General features: G+C 38.7%; 2 protein-coding genes across 2 annotated transcripts in view; one reads left to right on the top strand and one right to left on the bottom strand.

Annotated features, from left to right (window-relative positions):
* Positions 1–12,967, top strand: part of LOC102966372 (alpha-fetoprotein-like) — a 51,894-nt gene extending 38,927 nt beyond the window's left edge. The window contains exons 13-15 of the mRNA XM_007086972.3: positions 2,798–2,930; positions 9,551–9,627; positions 12,551–12,967. Of these exons, the coding sequence (XP_007087034.2) occupies positions 2,798–2,930; positions 9,551–9,598 (181 nt within the window). The 3' untranslated portion in view covers positions 9,599–9,627; positions 12,551–12,967. The remainder of the gene's footprint in view (positions 1–2,797; positions 2,931–9,550; positions 9,628–12,550) is intronic.
* A 3,782-nt stretch (positions 12,968–16,749) lies between these two features.
* RASSF6 (Ras association domain family member 6) overlaps positions 16,750–22,509 on the bottom strand; it is a 48,788-nt gene continuing 43,028 nt past the window's right edge. Inside the window, exons 9-11 of the mRNA XM_007086973.3 lie at positions 17,753–17,871; positions 17,544–17,641; positions 16,750–17,442 (exon numbers count right to left, since the gene is read on the bottom strand). Of these exons, the coding sequence (XP_007087035.2) occupies positions 17,367–17,442; positions 17,544–17,641; positions 17,753–17,871 (293 nt within the window). The 3' untranslated portion in view covers positions 16,750–17,366. The remainder of the gene's footprint in view (positions 17,443–17,543; positions 17,642–17,752; positions 17,872–22,509) is intronic.

Raw genomic sequence — 22,509 nt, 5'->3', positions numbered from 1 at the left:
GGTTTATGTTATTATTGAAGTAATGCACAATCATTGCAGAAAACTTAGAAAGTACACAAGAGAGAAGGAAAAATCATAACGATTTTATTCCAACACTGCAGATCTACCCATTATAAATATATGTGTAGTATAAGAATACATGTCACATATGTATGCAAGTGCACACTCCCGCAATTGCCCTTTGTGGTTCTAATATTTAATAATACAAGTTTTGCACAGCCTTGCGACTACCTGCTTCCACAAATTTCAGTCCCAGCAATTATCCCTAGAGTCCTCTGGGGAGAGCTTATGAAACTCCCTCCCCCTCCCCCTTGGAGCATTCTCCAAGCATGCTCTCCCTGGCACCACTCCTGGGCCACTGGGAACAGTCATGCCCTCCAGGGGCTGCTGTCGCCTGCTCAGCTGCAGACTGGATCCCTTGAAATGACAAAGCTACTTTATGTTTTGTTGTAAGAAGAAAGACAGCCCTTTCCCCTGACTCCCAGGATTATGCCCTTTCAGCAGGTACCAGGGCGGGGCTGCTCCTGTGTGTCTTCATGGTTTGCAGAACTTTAACGAAAGTTCTCTTACGGTGCTTTTTCAAAGAGTTACCCTGATCCCATGTGACTCAGAAATGAGTCCAATGAAGGCTTGGTTCGGGAACCACAGAATCATTGCTTCTTCCACTGACCAAGCCTTTCTTCCGGGACGGGAAGGGTATGAGCCTGACTTCTTGTGTCGGGATGAGTTCTCCCACGTGGTTCCCAATCCTCATGCCTTCTGGGAGGGAGGCTCACTTCCCTGGTTTGCTGTATATGCCCAGAACTATAACACTCCCAGGGAATGTTTCTAATGCAAAATGGAGAGGCCATAGAACCTTATTAAAAAGCTAACAGACAGTATTACAGATGGGATAACATCGATAAGTTATCGCACCTTGCCTGGATCATAGTAAACATCAGCATACTCAGAAGATGTTGGCCGTTGCCATTATTTTAAATATTTCTGGGGGGAGGTGGCGGGGCTGTGAGAGTTGGAGGAGTGGGAGAGGGTGAGGCTGAAACGGCTAGTTCAAAGAGGCATGTCCCCTGGGCTGCCATGTTAAGCTGGATACCTTATTTTATTGTTTAATGGGATCAGCATGCTGTGGGCAACAGGGCACGGCTGTTTTTGTAGGTCCTGAGGGCACTGCTTGATTGGGCTAGGCTTGAGAGCTGCGGATGGCCAAGTTTGCTTTACCCACGTCCCCCACTTTGCTCCCGGTGCCTGCCTTCCCTGCGAGTGACCATGCTCACTGCCGCACAGTGCCTGAGCTGTGACACTTACATGTGGGGGACTTCGCTGTTGGTCACTGCTGGGCAGCAAAAGGTGGTGGCATCTCAGTCCAGGAGTCGAATGACTCAGCAAGTTGCTTGGGCCAGCGGCCCACATTGAGGTAGCTGGGAGAAGAGGAGGGCGTGTCTGGGGCCCAGAGTGAAACTAACCACAGTGCGCACCTCCTCCCTCGTTGCCTGGTCTGTCTTCTCCCTCTTCTCCAGCTGACGCAACTGGACACAAACTGTGGCTGCCACATGGGGCAGCCCACCTCAGGCAAACAGGGGTTTGGAGTATCGCATTGCACTTCTATATTAGCCTCCATTTACCTGTCTGTGGGTAAAGCCTAAAATCTTTACTATCTGGAATTATTTACTGGACCTCTGGTTTAAATTGTCATAGAAGTAGCTACTTAGAGCTTTGAGATATTTTCTTTTATACCCATCCAAGGCACAAATAAGGCCACTAGGTAGTATACATGTGAACTTGAAAATGAAGAATAAGGAAAGGTTTTTGGTGAAACAGTAGAAGACGGATTAATGTATATTTTCCCTACCCTTCATGCCTTATTTTCCTTGTGGTTAAATCTGTCTTGGTCTAAAACATTAAAAAAAAAAAAAAAAAAGAGAGAGAGAGAGAGAGAGAGAAAGATAACACTGGAAGATTTAGAATACTATTTCATCAAGTAGAGAGACAGAAACCAGGTTACACTTTTGAATATTCATAGTGGCTAGAAACTACAGTTTGGGGGAAACTCTTTTGTGAAGGAAATCAGAGATGACTGTCAAGCCATTATAGTTTCATATTAGTTTATTGGTTTATCATTAATAACATATGAAGGACCCTCAACTTCGAGGTGTGCTATACTTGTAACATTTATTTGGAAGTTAGTTGTTCAGAATAAATGTTCATTACAAAATGCGATAGGAAAAAGCATTTAATTTTAAGATATAATCTATTTATCATCCAATGCAATGAAAAGAGAAAACAAACATGTTTACCCTAGTAATAGTCATGTAAAATAATTAAATTTAATGTATCAATTATGTTAAAGAGATGTACTGGAAGAAAAATATGTTGGGTAAAACACAGAGATGGAGACGGGCAGTGTGAAAAGTACGAATACACCATGGCATTTTCAGGGCTTTTAAATATTTTTAAAATGTATTTATTGTCGGCAGAGAGCACGTGGATGCATGTGTGTGGGGAACGGGCAGAGAGAGAAGGAGAAAGAGAGTCCTAAGCAGGCTCAGAGCTGTCAGTGTAGAGCCCGACGTGGGGCTCAATCTTGATCTCGCGTGAGATCACGACCTGAGCGGAAATCAAGAATCCGATGCTTAACCAACTGAGCCACTCAGACGCCCCAGGCCTTTTATAAACTTGAGAGTGGGAGTGACAAAGAGGCGTGGGTGGTGTTCAGCTCTAAGTTAGCAAGGCAGGTGTGCAGGCTGGCCATCTAGAACTCAGGCAGCACTTGCATTTTTGCCACTGATCTCTGATTCAGGCTCCTGAGCAATCTTGTGAAGCAGAAACCACGGGCAACGGAGATGCAGTTCCAATCAATTATTGCAGATTTCGCTCACCTGGTGGAGAAGTGCTGCCAAGCAGAGGAAAGTGAAATGTGCTTCAGAGGAGAGGTATCCCTGTTTCCTTGTCTATTCTCTTAGGATTTATTGAAGTTCTAAACAAAGTACTCTCTCCATTCCAAACGTGAACGGATTGGGAGAAAAGCACAGTGTAGACGGATTGGTGTAATTGACTACATTTGGGTTCAGGGTATGTTACTATTTATGCTTATTTGAGGAAACCATTAGAATTGAATACCAGAGTCGTGGCACCAGATGGAGGTGGATTGGGGGTGGGAGAGAGAAACATGAACTGAAGACTTTGGTAATTGTAGAGAAACGGTGTCCTTAAAAATAGAGTGAAATTTTAAAGAAATGACAGTTTGAAGACCTTATGGGCAAACTGTAGTTTTGTTCCAGATATTTCTGGGGGGCACAATAGGGAATAGTTGCCAAATGTAATTGGGGCTTAACTAAGGAATCAGGGACTAGGGTTTCATTTTCTTAGTGGCCAGAAGATCATTGGAATAGGGGTGAAGACTACATAGAGGAAAGAGAAATGACCAGAAAAGAGTGCTCGTGCTTACTCACCAAACTGACTACTACATTAGTTTCTGTAACTAATCTAATTTTGTATGGTTACCAAGTAAATGATTTTTCCTAAGATGGTAAAGTTATAGGACTTAAACTGCTAAGAATATCTTGGTAGGCTGTGGCCCAGAAAATTCATGTCAATTCATGGAAGGGACCTAGGACAAACTGCTCTCCCAGGGACGTGATTCAAGGAGCAGAAACTCAGATATTGTAGTATCTGAGTAAAGGAATGCAAGTGTGTAGTTAAAAAATAATAATAATAAAGCAGTCTTTATAGTGAAAACAGGCTGTGGATGGTTCAGATGGGAGATATGGCTAGCAATGGCCGAGGGAAATGTTTTCACAGGTAACAATTTTCCTGAATGCCTTGATTACCTTCAGTGGCTCTTTTCTACCTATTCAGCTAAACTGTACATGTGTTTATGTTAAAAGTCACATATCTATAGTCTAGCCAAGGGCAGGCAAACTACAGCTCTCAGGCTAATGGGCTCCACTTCCTGTTTATGTAAATAAGGTTGTATTGACACACAGCCCTGCCCGTTTATTTACATATTGTCTATGGCTGCTTTCTGTCTGTAACAGCTGAATTAAGTAATTGCAGGATTGAGTGGCTGTGACAGAGACTGCATGAACTGCAAAGCCCTCAAATATTGACTATCAGGCTGTTCACAGAAAAACTTCACTGACTCCCAGATTAGCTGATACAAAAAATGAAAGTAATCACCTATGCTAGAATCTATTTATTTTAGGTTTTTTTTTGACGTTTTATTGTTGAAAGACAGAAAGAGAGCTCGAGCAGGGGAGAGGCAGACACAGAATCTGAGACAGGCTCCAGGCTCTGAGCTGTCAGCACAGAGACTGATGCGGGGCTTGAACCCATGAACCGTGAGATCACGACCTGAACCACAGTCGGACGCTTAATTGACTAAGCCACCCAGGCACCCTTCTATTTATTTATTTTAAAGCCTTTTTACTTTTTGTAAAGCATTCAGAAAACATGTTTCCATCTAAGCGACAACTCCATAACCACACAGATCAACACTTTGAAGAAGGGCCTAGTCTGGGAACTCCCAAGGGAATTTTCTTGAGGCATTCTTCCTCCTGAGTAAGAATACTACTTGCTCAAACTGTTTAACCAATGGCCTGCTAGGAAGATTTCTGTGCTCTTTCCCCCACATTTTTTGCCTAACAGTTATCTTCAACTTAGTGGTTGAAAAGCCCAATATCTTCCCCTTTCCCCCTTCCTCCTCTACTTTCTTTTAGGATTTCTCTCCCCCAAATTAAAGGAGAAAACAGAAGCTATCTGAAGAATATATCATGTTAATTATAATTTGCCAGAATTACTTCTTCAGATAAAAATGTTTATTATCTGTAATTATGCATTATCTCTAAAGTTTGGTCAAGTTGATCCTTGTATGATTATTCTAAGGCTGTGAGTCTGAAACTTTAGTGTGCATTAGAATCACTTACAGAGCTTACTCAAACAAAATCAGTGTTTTCCACCCCAGGGTGTCTGATTTAGTAGTTCTGGGATGGGGTCTGATAATTTGCATTTCTAACAAGTTCTAGGTGCTGCTGGTGCTGCTGGTTTGGGGACCACTTTAAGGATCACTTTAGTAAGGTGCAAGTAGATAATCATAAACTGTTCCCCCATTCCCTCCCCATGTTTCTGAATTGTCTAATTCTCAGTGAGAAGTTGGAACCAAGGACAGTAACAGAAATAATGAAACAATTGGAAAATAACATATTTATAAAAGGAAGTGAAAGGATCTGTGGATATTAGATATGAAGATAAGACTGGAATATTTACAAAATAACCTTATAGTATATAAACAGGCTTAGCAAAAAATGTGGGAATGGATGATAAAACTACTTTAGAATCTTATCCTCAAGAATTTGTGCAAATCTCCATGCTTCTGTGTTTGTGAAAGGAGTCTAGGTTTGACAATAGGGCAGAGGAATAATGCCTAGAGACTCCAGGAGCCTCCATGGAACCATGACCCCAGAAGCTCAGAGGCTCAGCCAGTTGGCAGTCTGTGGCTGTTCCAAGTTAGCTATAAAAGACTAACCACTTTAGGGACCTACGGGCATTTTCTTTGTTTTCTTTTCTGATATTATAGTAGTCAATTATGTAAACATGTCCTGCCTGCTAAAAGAGAGGGTGAGCAGGTTTGAAGACTGCCTTTCTAGCTCTGGCTGTTGGGAGGACAAAGCATTTTTAGATAAGATGGAGGACATAGTTTGAGAAGGAAGCCAAATTCTAAGGAGAAAAAGGGTGAACCAACAATGTTGGAATGTTGACAAGAGAAAAACGAATATATAAGAGGAAAAAAAAAAAAAAAGAAACTCAGCTATAGAGGGTGAATTTGGATTGTCCAAAGAACAGGCATCTCTCACATTTCATGAAATAATAACACAAATTGTAGACCTCAGCAGGTTCAAGGAGAAAACCCTACTCACAGATACTCTCTGCCAGGTCAACGGGGAATGATAATTATAGCCTGAGATATTTCTCTGTCAACCAGCAGAGTATAATATAGAAGAAAGCAAACATGAATTAGCAGAAATGTGGGCAGGTTGGAACAATGCTTTGAAAATAATACATGCAATTTCACAATGAAAAAAAGCGAAGGTCTACTTTTAGATGTGACTCAACACAAGTTCATGGGAAAAGATCTGCTGGGTAAGTAGTCTGTACCCAACAACTTGATGGGTCTACTGTCAGAGCCACTGTAGTCTTGGATGCATTTCCAAAGAAAAAACAAGGACCAGGTTAAGCAAGGTGATAATTCCAACGTAGGTGGATCAATGTGGGTGAACTACCAATGCAGGTGGTCACAGGTTACTATGTTCAGTTTCTTATAATACATTACACAAGCTTTGAAAATAATATAAGCAATACATGAACACAACAAGAGCTCAAACAGAACACCAGGGTACATTTCCCCTTCCCAATTTTGAGTTCTTTCTTCTAGTTTTCCTAGTGATTCCCATCATCACCTTAATAGTTTCCTAAAATATTCAAAATATTCACGTCACATAATGAATATGGTGTGCTTCTGCTGACTTCAAGAACCCTATCCAGAGACTCTTTCTTAATTTATTTAAAAGTATTTTTAGTTCTTTTATTGCTTCTATTTCTTGGCCCTTCAGTTCCAGTCAGCATCTAGTGATTCTCCCAAACATAAGTAACATGTCTAAACTTCCTTTGACTTCCTGCCAGGTTTACTCTTTAAAGCTATACCATTGTTCTACAGTGTCTGGGTTTATGTATCTGCTTATTAAATACAAAGTTTATATGCTTTGTTCAGAAGTTAATGCTAAAAACTGGAAATGATTCAATAGTATATTTAATTGTGTGTTTACTTTGAATATTACTTATATCAGTACCATGAATGGATTGACCAACCGAATGATTTACCCTGTTAAAAGGTGTAGAAATTAAATGAACACTCTTCTCTTACCACTACCAGCTGCAGAAAATCATGCCACTTTTATTTAGTTTCACATATTTGGACTATGATTTTCTTGTATATCCTTCTGTATTTAAGAGTTTCTAATTTCCTTTCTTTTTCTCTGTTGGCAAATAAAGCACGCACTTTCATCAGATTACTAGACTGTTTTAAGTTCTTAATAAGACAGTTTTTTAATAGAATATTCTGTCATCTTAAAAGAATATTTTAAAAAGCCCTCTGAGCTAATCTTTCAATCAGATGTAGTTATTTCTGGACTTATCCATGGCTATTCACATAGGGTTTCATTTTAGTGTAATCCTGGGTAAATTGGACTATTTCTAAATACAATTTTTTTTGTTTTTTTCTTGGACTAGTTTACGTTTTGTTGGGCTACATTTTTAACATATGTACATATGTATGTATGTATTATTTCAAAATAATATATAAACTTTCTGGGTCCTTGTATTTTATTATTTTTTTAAGTTTATTTATTTATTTTGAGAGAGACAGACAGAGAGAGAGAGAGAGAGAGAGAGAGAGAGAGAAAGCCTGAGGAAGGGCAGAGAGAGAGAATCCCAAGCAGGCTCTGTGTTGTCAGTGCAGAGCCCAACACAGGGCTTGATCCCACAAAACATGAGATCATGACCTGAGCTGAAATCAAGAGTCGGAAGCTTAACCGATTGAGTCACCCAGGGGCCATTGGGTTCTTGTATTTTAAAATATTATTTTGTCCATATATTTGCACAATATTTTTGCTGATATGTCAATGGAGGTTCTTTAGGTGTAAACAATAGGATCAAATTCTGGCTAAGTAATATTAGTTTATTGAAAGAATAGTGGCAGCTACAGTTTGAAAAACAAGCTGAGCAGTAGACCAAAACCAAAAGCAACTCAGAAATTAGTGACTTTCTGGTATTTTACTGCTATGACATATCATCATTTCATTATTCTTCGCCCCTATTTTTGCACTTTGATATTTTGGTCAATGTCATACTGATGGCCTTTTTCTTCCCCCTTAGCAGTTCATCAATATCTCTTACATTGATTTTTTTTTTTTCTTTTTAGCATCGACAAGGCTTTCTTCTTTTTTAAAAGCATTTTTACCATTATTTCACTGGGGTCTTGGAAGAGATGAGAGAAAACACATTTTAAGAGGATATTAGCTGATTGTTATGTCCAGAGAGTATCTAGAATGAAAAAAAAGGATTGAAATGCATGTCACAAGGATATGGAGAAATTGACTGGTAATGGTTATCCCAAAGTCTTAGGATGGGTGACCTGTTAGCAGTCTACCAACATGTCCAGGATTATAGGACATTAAAGTGACTAATTTGATGTCAGTGTAAGGAAAATGTTTCCTCTTTTTCTCTGTTCTCTGCATTCCATCACCTCATGGAACAGGAGTCCATGCTTTCTATTTCTAAATCTTGCTTGTGCTTTGCCGCAAGATGTTGAGTTATCCCTTATTTCATGTAGGACATTTCTCATTATTACAGTAGTTTTTCAGATTCCTTTCTTCGACCTTACCTTACCTTTACCAGAAACATTTTCCCCCCACCTCTGCATCTGTCATCATTACAAGTGAGAAATTTACCAAGGAACTATGGAATAAATAGGAATAAATAAAGTCAGGAAGGACGGATATGGAGAAATGGGACTTACCCACTAATATTAGGTTCAGAGCAAATGGATAAGATTAAATATGAGGGTCTTGAGGTTGAGCTTATGGGAAAATGTCCCATGAAGATTGATTTAAAATGTCATGGGTTCCCAGAGAAACAAAGATTCCTTAAACTGCAGAGCTATTTTGAAAACCAAACTTAAATAGATTCCAGTCTCTAGATAATTTAGATGTGGTACTGTTTGAGGGTAGGAAGAAAAGCTAAATTAATAGACTTTTAAGCATGTCCCACAGGGTGCTAGGAGTTCTGGGGAGTTCAGGTCACCTATCCACTAGGGCGCGCGGGCTTGTGTGTGTGTGTGTGTGTGTGTGTGTGTGTATGCACGTGCACACGCACACACACTCGCTCATGCACTAATCTTAGCAATGGAATTCTAGGGCCCTATTCCCACTTCACTAAAGATCACTTAACTTTTACCTATCTCTCTGGGCTTCCAAGAATGACTTTCATTTGAATAAAGAGCATACAGGTAAAAATTGGGGAAAACTGCTGGACTTAGAATAGAGGTCAATACCAGTGTATACGAAGATGGTAAGGACACGGATCGAAGTTCGTGGTTTTGATCCTCTTGAATTCTTGTACCTAATTGTATAATGATTTAGCATGGGATTAGCCTAGAGCAGTTTTAAAATGCATTGAGAAACTGATGTTGATTGTTTTTACCCTGCGCCAAAAGAGTCCCATAGTTTTGTGAGGAAAAAGCAAAGTTTTTTTTTTTTAAATCCAAATCTGGGGTCCTCAGAGTGAGAGAGGTATTGCAGTTAAGTAAGAGCTTAAGCTAAGGGACTAGGCTGTGAGAAATTCTAAGATCTTGAGCAGTGAGCACTTAAGAGCCCCTCAACAGGCATATACAGGTAAGTCTTAAAGATTTTTCTGTTTGGGGATCATAAATGTTCGGGTGTCTTCTTTTGTTCTGTTTTTCTCTTTCTTTACCGATGTACTTATTTGCTTTCTTTTCTAGGGGTCCAAACTGATTGAAAAGTGCCAGTCTCTCTTGGGACACAAATGACCCCAGAAAATGTCAGTGCGGAATCTTTGGTGAGATCTGCTTTTTATTTTTCATGAGTAATCAAACCCATGTCTGAGATTCAAAATAAGATTCAACAAAATCATTTCTTAGCTACTCACAATGCTACTCAAGAACACTAGCGCGGCTACACTAAATCTCTCCTTTTCTACTCAGAGAAACCTACTTATCGTAACTCTGATACAACCAGCTTACACTCTTCCTTTCTCCCCTAAGCTTTCGGCTTCTCAGAAGCAGCACCAGAAATATGAAATCAAGGGGCCTTTCAAAGCCTCAGGTAGACGCGATGGGCTGCCACACTGAGCTGGAAACTGGCTGCTGGGTTTCCAGAGTGAAAAAGACCCACCTGCAGTTTGGAAGTTTCTGTCTATATCACTGCTGAAAATGATTATTGATGAACTGAATGGAATGTGCTTTATAATAAGTTAACTTTAGAATTGCTTTGGCTTTTTTTTTTTCTTTTTGGGAAAGTGTGGAACCGGGAGGGTACTTGGAACTGCTTATAACATTCATTGAATAGATTTTAGTGGGTCTAGTGTATGAGGCGCTATCCTAGGAGCTTGTGATACATCGGTGACCATGAAAAACTAAACAAAATCCCTATCTTCCTCATGTTTACCTTCTGGGGGAGGTTGGTGAAAACATATCTTTCCTTCTTTTTGTCTCTCTCTCTCTTTCACCATCAGTTAGACTTGAACTAACTAGGACTTTGCCTTGTGCCTATGGCATTGAACACATGATGAAATCAAGAAAATATTTAACGTTCTGTTTGCCAAGAGCCTTTGAGTTACTTGCAAAGCTACAAAAGGTCATAACTGAGGTGGGGAATAGGTTCTGTTGGCCGTACATTGTCTCCTACGTGCCAGATAAGTCTGCTTTTGCAACAGCCGGTGTCCTAAAGACACATCATTACACGTAACTTCTTGCTTATTATTGTCACTGGCTACAGTAATAATAACTAGCATGGTGCCAGATACTAAATTTTTACCTGTAAAAACTCATTTAGTCCTCATCATAATCTAATGAGGAAGGTACTATTAGTAACCTTCCCATTCTACGGACCAAGATGATGAGCACAGAGAGGTTAAGTATCTTGCCCAAGTATTCACAGATGGTTTGGAACCAGGTTTCAAATCTAGACCATCCATCTCCAGAAACTGGGCTCTTAATCAGTGCATTCATGCTTTTTTGTCATGTCAAGGAACATCATTATCTAAAAACTCAATAGCAGAGTAATCTCCCTGAAGCACTGATTGCAAACAGTGGTAGTTTTCTCTGCACCATGTTGAGAAGAGAATGGCTAATTCCTTCTGTGAACAGCGAACCAAATAACTCGCTCCGTCTCCATTGATTCTGCCACTAACGCCTCAGCCTTGGAAGAATCCCTCAGAGGTTCATTCAATTTCTCATTCTTTTTTCTCTCTTTCTTTCTCTCATCTCTTTAATATATATTTGTTAATTCCTTTTTCTATGTGTGCTCATTTCTTTCTTTAAACTTTGAAATTGAGTTCTGACCCCCTTGGCGCATTTTTCTCATCCTTCCACCTTTTATCTTTACCCTATGTATGTGATGCTGACATTGGAATGCAGGGGCCCTAATGTTTATTAACTTGAGCTTTCGGTGATGATTTGTGTAGTAGTCTTTTCCCCAGCAATCCTAGGATCAATGACATAATGAACTTATCATTTGGACTTATGTTTATTTTTCCAGATTTTTTTGTGTTTAATAAAAAATAAGCAGTAATAGTGTAGTGCTTACTAAATAAGTGAGTTATTCTGATTAGAGAAAAAAATTCACATTATATTGCATCTCACCTTGATTTTAAATAGTTTTACCTCACTCCAGTGATTTCAACATGTTCATATACGTTAGCAAATTAGATGTGAAAAAACGTTTGCAAGTTCCTATTGTGTTTAATACACTTCTAGGTGCTATAGAGAAGAATATGAATTTACTAAGACCAGATAACTAATGCATTTATACAAGAGACAAACACATAAGGAATTACAACAAAGGGCAGATTTCAAATTTCCAGTGTCACAAGAGCAGAGCTGATAATGTGATTCACAAGAGTCTGAGTTCACAAATTGTCACAGAGACCAGGAAAAGTCATGGAAGAAGTGACCCTGCCCAACGACTAGAAATTAGGCAGGGTTTGAACAGATAGAGAAGTGGTGGGATGTGAGGTGTTTTGGGGAATGGTGAGTGATTCAGTTTGGTCTGTTGTAAGACAAAAATTAAGTAGTTGTGGTCAGTGTGATCCAGTGGAAGATAGGGATATAAGGGTGGGTGGGGACATACTGTAGTTTAATTTTAACAACAGTTAAGGTTTATCACATTTTTAATGTGTAAGGTGCCAGCCTTGACATGTATTATTCCTATAACTCCCACAACCATCCAGTGAAGTCGGTACTACTATCCCATTTTACAGATGAGGACAAATAAGAATGCCAGACAGAGTGTAGTTTAGGGTGAAGCCATAGATTATGGGGGTTGAGAGTGTGGATTCCAGAGTGTGGTTCAAATCCTACCCAGTTTTTCTAAAGACCTTAGCAAATCTCCTAACCTTTCCATGGCCTTCCTCATCTATAAAATTGGGTTGAAAGGGTAGCTTCTTTGTGGGACTATAATAAACACTAAATCAGCTAATATAGGTAAAGCTTAAAACAGTACTTGACAAATGGTAAGTGCTATTAATTTGAATGATGTGAAATTGCCAGTTTGGTAGGTTAAATATTGACCATTTCAAAGGGCTCAATCAATCTAATAGGTGTTAACTATTGTTATTTAGAAGACAAATGAAAAAGAAAAGAAAAAAGAGAAAGAAAAAAAAGAAGAAAAAGAAAAAAGAAAAGAAGAAAAAAGGACAAATGGATGCCATTGAAGGGTTTTGTTCTAATGCATCCTATTCCTTTCTTTCCTTTCCCGTGTAGATATAGCAACATGACAGTTACACCTGCCATCTTGTCCACCTCATAGGCTGCCTTGAAAATGGACTTCTTCCCTGTTCAGTTCCTGAAACCAATGTGAACGGCCCTAAGCAAAATTCCATAGCAACACTGCCTAACTGAACATTTCATATAGCCAAGAGATAGTAAAATATACCACCAAATCAGAAAAAACCATACAGAAAAGATTCTATATTTCTTTAGCTACTGGGTCCGATTTGTGAAAAGGATGCATATATACAGGAGCTTTTAGAAAAACATTTCATATAACTCATTTGCACATTCTTTTATTCACTGATTCACTAATTCATTAAGTCTTTTATTCAATTGATTTTTATTAAGCACATCCTATATACAAAACACAGCATTAAATTCAGCCAAGTATACAAAGATGAATGTAACAGGTCCTCTACCATTAATAAGTATAACATTACTGGGGTTGAATTTGAACTAATATGTAACTGGTAGTAAAAAACCTGAGCCACCTGAAGCAAGGATAAAGAGTTTTATGACAAAAGTTTATACTCTTGTATTATGCAAAGATGCCTCCGAACAGATTTTTCTCTCTGAAATTGTATTGCCATGTAACAAATTATCCTAAAATTTGGCATACTACAACAGCCATTTATTTTCTCATACATTTTCCAAAGATCAGGAATCCAGGAGTGGGTTAGCTGGGTTTTCTGGCTCAGGGTGTCTCAGGAGGCTGTAGTCAAACTGTTAGGGCTGTGTCATCTGAAGGCTTGACTGGGACCAGCCCATGGCCCACTCATCTGGCTGTGGACAGGAGGCCTCAATTGTTGCTGGCTCTGGCAAAGGTCTCTGTTCCCATGATGCAAATCTTTCTCTGGGGCTGCTCTCGCCGTGGTAGTCGGCTTCCCCCAGAGCCAGTGACCCAGGAGAATGAGCGAGAAGGACGCCACAGCGTTATATGACCTAGTTGCCCAAATCACACAGTGTCACTTCTGCTGTCCTCTGCTCATCAGGATTGAGTCACTAGGTCCAGTCCATTTGCAAGGTGGGAAGGATTAGGCCCCACCTCTTGAGAGGAGGAATATCAAAGACTTTATGAATATATTTTAAAACTACCACAGAAGCGAAGTTAATGTCTTATTAAATAATTTTATTTTTCTGCATCTGGTAGGACTCAGCTTGCATGTACTTGCTACTTCTTGTTGGTAACTTTCTAATCATAACTTATCTATGCCCTAATTCAAAAAGTAACACGTGTTTATTATAGGCTATTTAATAAGCATAGAAAAATAAGAAATGATTCACCCATAATTCTACAATTCAGATATAACCACATCTAATGTGTTTTTGGTTAGTGTACACGCACACAAACATATTTTATGGATAACAGATATTTTGAATATTTGTATGTATATTCTTATTTAGATATCGGATATGTAAGAAGAATTTCTTCCATAATTACAATTTATTTGGAAACAATTCTAATAGCTGCATAATATTCTGTGGGTAAATGTTTTTTTCCTTATGTTTTTTTCCATAATTTTGAAAATTTAGGCTATTTAATTATTTTTATCACAATAGCAATATAATAAGTATCTTTGCACAATGGCTTTGTATGACTGATTATTTCAATATAGGATCCTCTAAGCTGAATTATAGGATGAACTTACTGCTGAACTGCTTTCAAGAAAAGTTATATCCACTTGTATTTCCACCAGTAGTCTCAGTGGCCATCTGATTGTAATTTGCTGAGTATTTAATCTCATTTCTTAATCTTTGCCAATAGACCAAAAAGTGCATTTTGCTTTTCTTAACTTTGTGTTTTGATAACATCCGAGTTATTTTGTTGACTCTGTGCTCCAAATCCATCCCTAGCTGTTGGTTCTTTGAAAATGGATACGGACCCTTTAGAATTATTTTATTGACTCTCTCCTCCAAATTTGTTCTTAGCTCTTGGTTCTGTGAAAATGGATATGGACCCTTTAAGTGTGTTTCCTTTGCATTGTGCATGATGTCCTGCTTCGTCGGTAGAGGGCGCTGAAGAAGCATTGTAGCAGGAAATTTGGTCTTTCCAGATTCCCAGGGCTGACTGACAAGGCTTTGGGGAAGCCCACTTTTTTCCTCCACTGCTTTGCCCAGAGTGCTTTCTCCAGGGCAGTTTGCCTGTAGGGTGCAGCTTTCTTTACCGTTTGTTCCCCCAACTCCTCCATCTTTCGATTGGGTTTGTGGTGGCACAGCCTGGAGCTAACCCTAACCTGAACACAAATCACTGCTTTCCACACCACCCCCTGGGTTCAGTGCCTGCTCACAGAGAGGGCCCCCGGGGGTGGCCATCTAGTAAGCTACCTGACCAGCCTCTGTCCCACACAGCTTCAAAGATACTGCAGCCCAACTGATGCACAGAGTTGTACTGGGTTCCTGCAAAAGAGGCCCCTATAGCTCCCAATCCTGGCACACACACTTCTACTTTACAGTTATTCTCCTATCATCACAGCTTAATTAAAAAAAAAAAAAAAAAAAAGTCCATTTATTTATTTTGAGAGAGAAAGAGACGTGGGGGCGGGGCAGAGAATTCCAGGCAGGCTCAGCACTGATGGCGGGGCTCGATCTCACATACCATGAGATCATGACCTGAGCCAAAATCAAGAGCCAGACGATTAACCCACTGAGCGACCCAGACGCCCCACAGCTTAATTCTTTATATTAAACTTCTCCTGCTTAAATTACTGTGTTTCTGTCTCCTTGCTGGATACAGTTGATCACCATTAAGATACAAGTCTCCTCTCACAACACATCTAGTAGCTCTTTGTATTTCTTCTGTGATTTTACTTTTCATGTCTTTTTTCTTTTTTTCTATCCATGTCTTGGAATTTTTCTTACATATCCTGTAGACTTTCAATATATTAATGATTAATCTTTTGTCATTTAGGAAAGGCACTTGACACTATTTTAAATTTTTATAAGTATACTGAATTTTAACAATTTCATTTGCCCTACTTTAGCAAGATGAGATTTTTCTGAATTTTAACAATTTCTTTTGCCCTACTTTAGGAAGATGAGATATTTTTCTTTTTTTTTTTAAGTTTATTTATTTATTTTGAGAGAGACAGGGTATGTGAGCAGGAGAGGGACAGAGAGAGAGGGAGAGAGAGAGAGGATCCCAAGCAGGCTCTGTGCTACCAGCACAGAGCCTGACGCAGGGTCTGAACTCATGAACCGTGAGATCATGACCTGAGCTGAAACCAAGAGTCAGATGCCCAATCTACTGAGCCACCCAGGCACCCTGAGAACATAATTTCTTATTAACCGATAGCTGGAAAGATAATGATGCAAGCCTCTGTTTTCCTCAATAAAAGATTTCCTAGGACTCAAAGGTCACAGCACACTTTTACCTTCATTGAGTTTAGGTTTCGGTTTTGGTGACACTAGGAAGTAATAGCTTTGTCTAAAAATGTTTCATATTTTAATTTTGATAGTCTTCGAACTTGGGCTTGTTACATACAACTTTTTCCCTTAGTACGTGTAATGTAATCAAACCAGGTAACACAATGCCTATGAGAAATGTGAAGGAAAGTGGTTTAGGGAATGGACCAATGTTGCATAAAATTCCATTTTAACATAGAGTTCACAAATAAAATCATAGGTGATACTTGTGGCATTACCAGTTTTTTGTCCCCCCTTTCTTCAAGTCAGTTTTAGCAGACTTTTAAGTATCTTGGGAGTTGTGGGATGAGTTGTCTTGGAGAAAAAGAGCAGAGCTCCAGATTCCCTGCCTATTTTTTGCTACAACAGTTGCGTTATCCTTTGTTTTCATCTGGCAACAAATGGTTATTGTGGATCAACAATGTCCTAACCCATTAAACGTATTAAGTCTCTGTGGTATACTTGTTTGGAAAAATAATGAAAACCAGTTTAACTGACTTTTTAAAAATGCTTAAGAACTCAGGGCACCTGGGTGGCTCAGTCAGTTAAGTGTCCGACTCTTGATTTTGGCTCAGATCATGATCTCAGGGTCATGAGCTGGGAGGCCCACACCAGGCTTTGTGCTGACTGTGGAGTCTGCTTGAGATTCTCTCCCTCTTCCTCTGCCCCTCCCCCCTACTTTCTCTCTCTCTCTCTAAAAAAAAAAAAAAAAAAAATGCTTAAAAATACTTTTTGAAAGTCATGAGAAGAACAGAAAAAAAAAAAAAAGAAGAGTTCGGATTGAGGAAATTGCAATTTGGATTTCTTAACAGAAATCCAATCATCTTTTCTGTCCCAAAGGACAGATAGTTTTGATGTTACAAATAGCCAAAAGCCACCAACCATATAGAGACAGCCCTGGGTTTCATGAAGAAGCTAGAGTGCACGGAGCTGAGAAACACCATCACTCACTATCAGACTCCTTTGTAGGGTAAGAGTGTGCTTCCTTTTTATTTCAAGAGCTGGCAGCTTTTACTTCTGAATCAGTTGTGAGAATCCGTTGATGATTTTTTAATTCTCTTGACAGTTCAAGCTGAAAGAAGTTTACCCTACATGATATCTGAAGACATCATTTAGATTCAAGTTCATGGAGTGGTTTACTATAAGAAAGTATTTTGGATACACAGTATCCAAGCTTGTTTCAGTTCCTGAAACAAATTCCAGCTCCTTTCAGTGCAACTGTGAAGCCTAGGTAAACTCATCACTTCAAAGGGAGACAAGCTTTTTCAACATTCAATTTTCCACAGATTCAAGTTCACAGACATTTGTATGAATGCAAGTATGGAATTTGTGCATTCATCAAATAGTAATATCCCTCTAATTTTGCTAAAGTGTTTCAGAGTTTCAGCAATTACAGCCTGGTCTGCTAAACGGTTGTCTCAGTTTTTACTACCCGTTTACTTTGGAGACATTTCATTATAATAGCCTTTTCTGTACTGAATCTGAAAAGGAGAAGGAGAAAAAGGGTATTAAAAATTGAACACAATTTGTGCGCTGAACCTCTTATAGGAATAGGCACCCAGCATACATACTCCCAACTTACTTTGTTATTGTTCTTTGAATCTCTCTTTTCTCTTCTTCATTTAATCTTTGAAGGATGGATTCCAGGAGAGGGAAATGAAAGTTAATGTACTGAGCCACCTGAAAAGGGAAACAAAACAAAACAAAACAAAACAAAAAAGAATGCAGATTCTGTGAGAGGTGCTGAGTCAGGAGGAAGCAAAGAGAGATTCAGGGTGACAGTATCCATACATCACTGCTAATTTCTTTTTCATCTTTATCCATGAGGAAAATGCGAGCATTCTCTTTGGAAGGTCCCTGCACGAGCCTATGCAGTAGCGGGACATCTGTCTTCTTTAGCCGCCTCCGCTCTACAAATGAAAACAGGAATCAACTATAGTTAGCAGTCCATCCTAGAGAAAAAGAAGAAAGACAAGTTGTCCACTCATTTTCTTTCTTTAGCTCACGTGGCGAGAAGACCTAAGAAGAACATACAACAGGAGGCACTCATTCAAAGGAGTAAATTAAAAGTAAAACCTTTAAAAGAACCCAAAGAGAACTTCTTTCTCTTGCTAGATCTTAAGGTTTGATTTATATCTCAGATAATTCAATCTTGCCTTTAGCTTGGATGTTCAGACAAATCTCCAGTGCCATTTATGCTCTTACCAAGCGACACACCTAAAAATTCTTCATCATTTGTCATTCATTCATTCATTCAACAAATATTTATTAATTCTTTCCTAGTTCAGTTAATGTATTTCCATCTTTCCAGTTGTTTAGGTCCAAAACTTTATAACTATCCTCAATTATCCCTTTGTTTCTCATCTCAATCAAATCCTTGGATCTTCCTTAAAAACCTGTTGAGAATGTCTTTCACATCACAGGTCAGTGTTTTTATTATTTCATTCATCTGTGGGCTTCATCCATGCCATGATAATGAGATGAGAAAGGAAACAACTTCCAATTTGGTATATTCCAAGAATTTCAAATTTCCAAAAGTTATAAATACTCCCACTCACAAAAGTACTTCCAACTTTCTGTCAAAATAATTTCACATCTGTCATTTCATTTTTATCAGAATGAAGCACAAACAGAACACTGTGTCCTTACATTCGTCTCCTTTCCTCCTTTCTCAAATATTTTTTGAGTTCCTACTATGTGTCAGGCATTGTTCTCTGTGCTGGGCACCTTCTAAAACAAAGCAGAGTAAAATCCACTTACGAAACTTACGTTCTAGTGGAGGACACAGACAATAAGGAGGATAAACCAATAAAACATATCATGTATTAGTGATAAGTACTCAGAAGAAAAATAAAGCAAGGAGAGGGATAGAAAGTATGGGTCTGTGTAAATAGGTGTGTACAGGGGACAAGTATGCAATTATTGGTAGGGTGGCTGAGAAAGGCTTCACTGAAGATGTAACATTTGAAAACAACCAGAAGCAGATGTGGTATGGAACCATGGAGCTCTCGGGGAGGTGTGTTCCAAACACAGTAAGTAAATAAGTAGAGCATCCTACAGGTCAGTGCATGCCTAATGATATCAAAGAGCAGCAAGGGACCAGGGAAGCTAACATAAAGATGAGGAAAGGAATATTAAATGTTGAAGTGAACACATACTGGGACCAGCATAAAGACTCTGGCTTTATTGCGGGAAGGGAGACCCCTGGAGGATGAGAAGTGATATGACATTGTCTGACTTCTATTGTTAAAGAACAATCTGTCTGGGTGGGGGAGAGGGGAAAATGGTTGATGGGCATTGAGGCACTTGTTGGGATGAGCACTGGGTGTTGTATTTAAGCCAATTTGACAATAAATTATAAGGAAAAAAAAAGAGCAATCTGTCTGCTATGTTGAAAGAGACTGAAAAGGGAAACGGGTAGACCAGTTAGTCCTTTCTACGCTGTCATCTAGGAAATCAATTATGTCAGGCACTTAAAAGTTTCAAGAATCAGAACTGTGCTCATCCCCTGGGTGGGACTTACCCCAGGAAAAAGTCAGTAATATTGTCCGTTCTTGTTTCCACAGAGTCAGAGTTCATTGTTTTAATTCCTCTGCATTTCTGAGGCAAGGCTACAGCCCCGGTAATTTAGCTCATCTTAATAACATACTAGAATCCTCTTCTGACCTCTACATGTGGTATAACTGCCTCCTCTGTTTGTTGCGTTCTTAATATTCCAGAGCAAGGTTTCTTGCTTCATGAATTTGCTTCTAGGATAATTATTAAGAAATACATATTCCCAGATTGTTCCTAGATCTGGAGGGGTTTGGGAATCTGTATTTTAAATGAACTTCTCAGGTAATCCCGAAGTGCACTAGAATTTGAAAAACACTGTTATAGATCCTGGGCTTAGTAGATACAAGGTGTTAAAATGCACCTGCCTTTATTTTCCAGATTAATACCTAAACAGGTGCTATAGGTTCCATTTTTTTCTCTGTTCCTGATCCCTAAAAGGTGCTACTTAGGGTTATCTTCTGTTCTGGATTTTGTGTGCAAGCATTTTTGACACAAAAAACAAAATAAAACATGATTTTCACAGATAAAGTTTTAAAGAACTACAGTTCTGTGGTGAAAATAAACATTTTTTTTCTAATTATAAAAAATAATTCATGCTATCAGGGAGAGAAACGAGGGGGATATATGTACAAATTTTCAGTTATTGTATAAATAAGTTTTGAGGATTTAATCTCCAGCTTGGTGACCAGAGTTAATAGTATGGTATTGTACATTTGATAGTTGCTGAGAGTAGATCGTAAGCATTCTCACACATACCCAAAAAGCCTTAATTATGTGATGTGAGGATATGTTAATTATCTTGATCTTGGTAATCATCCCATAATGTATATGTGTATCAGATCATCACATTGTACTTTCAATATAGCAATTATATTTGTCAATTATTCCCAATTATTCCTCAATAAAGTTTAAAAAAATTGTTTTGATGTTTTATTTTTGAGAGAGAGAGACCAGACAGAGAGCAAGTGGGGAGGGGGTTGAGAGAGGGAGACACATAATCCGAAGCAGGCTCCAACGTGTCAGAGGGAGTGCAACGTGGGGCTCAAACTCAAAAACCACTAGATCAAGACCTGAGCAGGAGTCGGAGGGACACTTAACTGACTGAGCCACCTGGGTGCCCCTTCCCCAGTAAAGTCTTAAAAAACCACATATGCTACTGGAATTGAAACTATGGGGAAAAGCAAAAGGCAGAAAGTAAAAGTCACCTGGAATCCCAGAACCCTGAGACAATCAGCCTTACCCTCTGTGTGGCCAACCCTTTGTATATCTCTTTATGCACACACACAAACACACAATACGTACAGGTGGTCATGTCATACTTGCTATTTTTATCGCAGACATATTTTTAAAAAATGATTTACTTGTTGTTTTTGTTTTTCCTTCTGTGCTCCTCCTCCTTCCATCCTCTTTCCTGCATTGTCCTGACCCCCTAACGGGGTAAGTGGTGTCAGTGACTTCATATTTATCATTTCATACCTTTCTTCCTGATCATATGATCATATATACCCCTATATTTAAATAGGGGTTTGTAATTCCTCTAGAAAAATGGGATCATATGATATACATTTTTAGTCATGTTGCATTTTTCATGAAATATATATTATGGAATCCCCTCCATTTAACTGGTATAATCTGACACATTCCATTTAATGGCTGCATAACCACTTATTCAATCATTCTTCTGTGATAGGTGACTTTGTCTTTAATTTTTTGTCATTATAAATAGCCTTGCACATAAATCTATAGGTACTGGTCCTTTTAGTTTTGTGGAATAGATTCTCAGCAGTGGCATTGACAGGTTAAAGGGTACTTATACTGTAAATTTTAATAATATTGTTAGAATGAGTTCCAAAAAAGTAAAGACAGCCATATTTTCACCAAAACTGCATGAAAATACCCTTTTACCCTTCACCACACCACACATAGGTAGAATCCTTCAAAAACATTTTGCCAATCCGATAAATATGAGATAATATTGCATTGTGGGTTCTATTTTCATTGTCTTTTTGTTGTCACTTTGCTAGAACTATTTGATATTATACGTATTAAATTTTTATCTGATATTTTTCATAATTTGCTGTTTCTATCTTTTACATTTTTATAAGTCTGTCTCTGCTTTTTATTTATTTAAATTTTTTAAACATTTTATTTATTTTTGAGAGAGAGACAGAGTGTGAGTGGGGGAGGGTCAGAGGAGAGAGGGAGACACAGAATCTGAAGCAGACTCCAGGCTCTGAGCTGTCAGCACAGAGCTTGACGTGGGGCTCGAACCCATGAGCTGTGAGATCATGACCAGAGCTGAAGTCGGACGCTTAACCAACAGAGCCACCCAGGCGCCCTTGTCTCTGCTTTTTATTTTATACCTTTTAGTTTTTTCCTAAACAATTAGAATATGAATATATACACACACCCTTAGAATTTTTAAACTTTATATTATATTTCTTACATTTAAGCTTTAAATTAATAAGGACTTTAATTTTGTATATGTTTGAAGATCCGACTTCCATTTTCTTACAGTTGTCCTGGTATCAAAATGTATTATTTTATTCTGTTCAATTTCCAGCTCAAACATTCTGACACTTAAACTCTAACTGGAGATATTTCTACAATTTAATATATAATTTTTTTCAACTTAAGAGTTTTCAAAAAGATCATTTCACTATTGCCTTAGATTTTTCTCTAATCTCTCTTCCATCCTGTTCCCAGCACCCCACATATAGCCTCTTCCCAATGCCAACCTTTTACTCCCTACCACCAACTTCTGCATATTTTTCTCTACTGAGGAAGAGAGAACGCTCCTACAGTGTGTCAGACACTGTGTAAGAAAGAGGTAATAACAAGATCAGAGATAAATGGTATGCATTGATGACTGCAGTAAGAGCTAGAAGGAGAAGGGAAAGCCAAAAAGAAAGAGGTCCAGAAGTCAAGGAATTCAGTGTGTAACAATTCTTTGGAACTCTCCATAGACTCTCCCAGGCACTGACTGCCATTCA

The sequence above is a fragment of the Panthera tigris genome, chromosome B1, assembly GCF_018350195.1.
Source record: "Panthera tigris isolate Pti1 chromosome B1, P.tigris_Pti1_mat1.1, whole genome shotgun sequence".
Classification (NCBI taxonomy): domain Eukaryota; kingdom Metazoa; phylum Chordata; class Mammalia; order Carnivora; family Felidae; genus Panthera; species Panthera tigris.
Note: the sequence above shows the minus strand (reverse complement) of the source record. Positions and strands in the feature narration are given on the sequence as shown.